Source organism: Anopheles cruzii, unplaced genomic scaffold, assembly GCF_943734635.1.
Source record: "Anopheles cruzii unplaced genomic scaffold, idAnoCruzAS_RS32_06 scaffold02499_ctg1, whole genome shotgun sequence".
In the NCBI taxonomy this organism is placed as follows: domain Eukaryota; kingdom Metazoa; phylum Arthropoda; class Insecta; order Diptera; family Culicidae; genus Anopheles; species Anopheles cruzii.
In genome coordinates this window covers 1-2,286 of record NW_026456084.1, presented here as the reverse complement: position 1 = coordinate 2,286, position 2,286 = coordinate 1, and the positions used below count along the sequence as shown (strand labels likewise).

The 2,286-nt window shown below is 47.0% G+C and overlaps 1 protein-coding gene across 1 annotated transcript; it reads left to right on the top strand.

Moving 5' to 3' along the window:
- Positions 1-973: 973 nt before the first annotated feature.
- On the top strand, positions 974-1,494 carry LOC128276801 (nuclear receptor coactivator 7-like; the record flags this gene model as incomplete). Its single annotated transcript, XM_053015261.1, has 3 exons — positions 974-1,136; positions 1,218-1,359; positions 1,438-1,494. Coding segments are annotated over 3 exons (362 nt in total), but the record flags the coding sequence as incomplete, so codon positions are not given.
- Between the last annotated feature and the right edge of the window lie 792 nt (positions 1,495-2,286).

The following is a 2,286-nucleotide window of genomic DNA, read 5'->3' as shown; positions in this document are numbered from 1 at the left end:
AAATCGTACGAATCGCAAATCGCAACAACAACAACAACTACAACTACAACAACAATTACTACTACAAACAAAATCATGCTCATCACTGCCAAACAACAACAAACGATACTCCACAACCCTGCCAGTGAGGGCACCATTGTTTCCTCAGCTTGAGAAACTTGGTAGGTTACACTTGTGCGTGTAAGCGTGCGTCTGTGTGTGTGTGTGTGTGTGTGGAAAAGCTACGAAAATGTACATTATCATCACACATCAGTTGTGGGCCATCATCATCCTCCACCCTTCGACACACTCCTCTTACACACAGTCACACACGTATTTCATGGTTGTGGCCATTACCGAAACCCAACCCCCGGGTGGTTCCCATTGGTGTCCCAATTGTTGTCGTCATCTTTATTTCTTCTTTTATCGATCGACATTGTTCCCATCGTCATCGTGTGTGTACTCTATCCTCTCTACTGTCTTCTCTATTGCGTGCGCACTGTTCATTGTTGTTCGGTGCGGTTTCAGTTTGCGTCTGCGCAAGCTTATCCTTTCCACAATTGAATCGCGAGTATTTTGTTTATAATGTTTTGCCTAAGCATAAGCCTGTTTTATTCAGATTCATCGCCCGTTTCGATAAAGTTGAACATGGAATGGTTTGTGGTTGTAAAAACAAATACTATAAATAGTAGAATAGACCTTAGTTAGAACTACATTTAAATCCATCTACACCAGTATCAACGCACGCATCTGTAACCCGCTTCGGTGTTTAATCGTATTGCATGTGCACCTCACAACGTCGCTCAATTGCGCTTTTATTTGGATTTTGGAGGCTGTGCTCAGCCTTTGGAGGCTGTGCTCATCCGAAGGCAATAGCCACAAACAAACAGACAAACAAACAAACCAGAACCACATCATCCACTCATGATGCTCTTCGTTTGGTGCTTCTTTGCTTTGGCGTTTCCGGCCGCACGCCTTTTATTTTGCCACACAGAACTGATCCCGAGACCGGCCCGAGCCTGTCCCGATCCACCGATGTACCTTCGGTTGCGGATGGGACGCAAGATTGGCAAGAATACGCCCCTCCCGACGACGGTGATGTCTTACGGCAAGAACAAGCTACGGCCCGAGTATTGGTTCAGCATTCCGAAGAACAAGTAAGGGCGCCGCCGTCGCCGCCGCCATGGCATGCCAGAGAACGCAGTGATTTGATTAACATGGTTTGTGGATGCTTCCAGAGTGGACGAGTTGTATCGCTTCCTGAACGCCTGGGTGCAGCATCTGTACGGCGAGCTGGATGAAGCGACCATCAAGGAGCGTGGCTTCGAACTCATTCAAATGGACACCGAGTGGACCGCCAAATCTGGCAGCCCGTCGAAGGTAACTGTTTGCGCACTGTTCGGCACTCGGTCGGTTCGGTTCGGTTCCATCCTTACCATCCATCCCCTCTTGTTGCAGGACGGTCGTTCCGCTAGTGAAGGAGAAATCTCCGAATACACACGCGAATCCTGGGAGGTAAGTCTTACGCTCTAGGGAGTATGGTAGATACGAGGATGGTGCCCTTCGGGGATTCATTTTTCACGGACGACCACCGAAAGTTGGCGCAAGAAAGCACGCCGGGGGCGTCGCGGGACACGAAATTAATCCACTCTTTCGTCTTTCGTCTCTTTCCGTATTTTCTTTCCTCCTGTACTGTGTCTGTCGTTCTTTGTCTCCTAATGTCCCTGGTCGGGTTCATCCTGCCAAATAACCAGCTGCTAAAGGCACCGTTCGTTAAAACCTACAATATAATCAAGAGTCAAACTGGATCCAACGATTTGGACGGTTGTGAGGTTAGAACATGTTTAGAACCAACAAACAAAAAAGTAACAGAGAAACAACAACCTTTATTATTTTAATGTCAGCACACACACACACACAACAGTAGACCGTACCGCAAGCACACACACTTGCAGTTTTAGTTAGAAACCTTCCCCCCCACTGCGTATACCTCTCAAATGGATGCGCGGGGGTCACCCTGTGTCGACACAGTGTGGTGGCGAAACAATCGAAAAATCCCCTTTCGGATGCTATTGTTCACCACAATCCTACAGTACACTGCCAATGTTATCCGTTGCGATGTAGTAGTTTCTTTTTGTTAGCTGTCTCTCCAATCACACTTGTACCTTTGCTATGCCGCGTTTTATTGAACACACCCCAAACTCTTCTCTTTGTTGCCTTCTTTCTCTGTCTAGCTCTCTAGCTCTTGTTTTCTTCACTCTTTCCCTCTATTTTTATTTTTTTATCTACTACTATTGCTCGACCTCG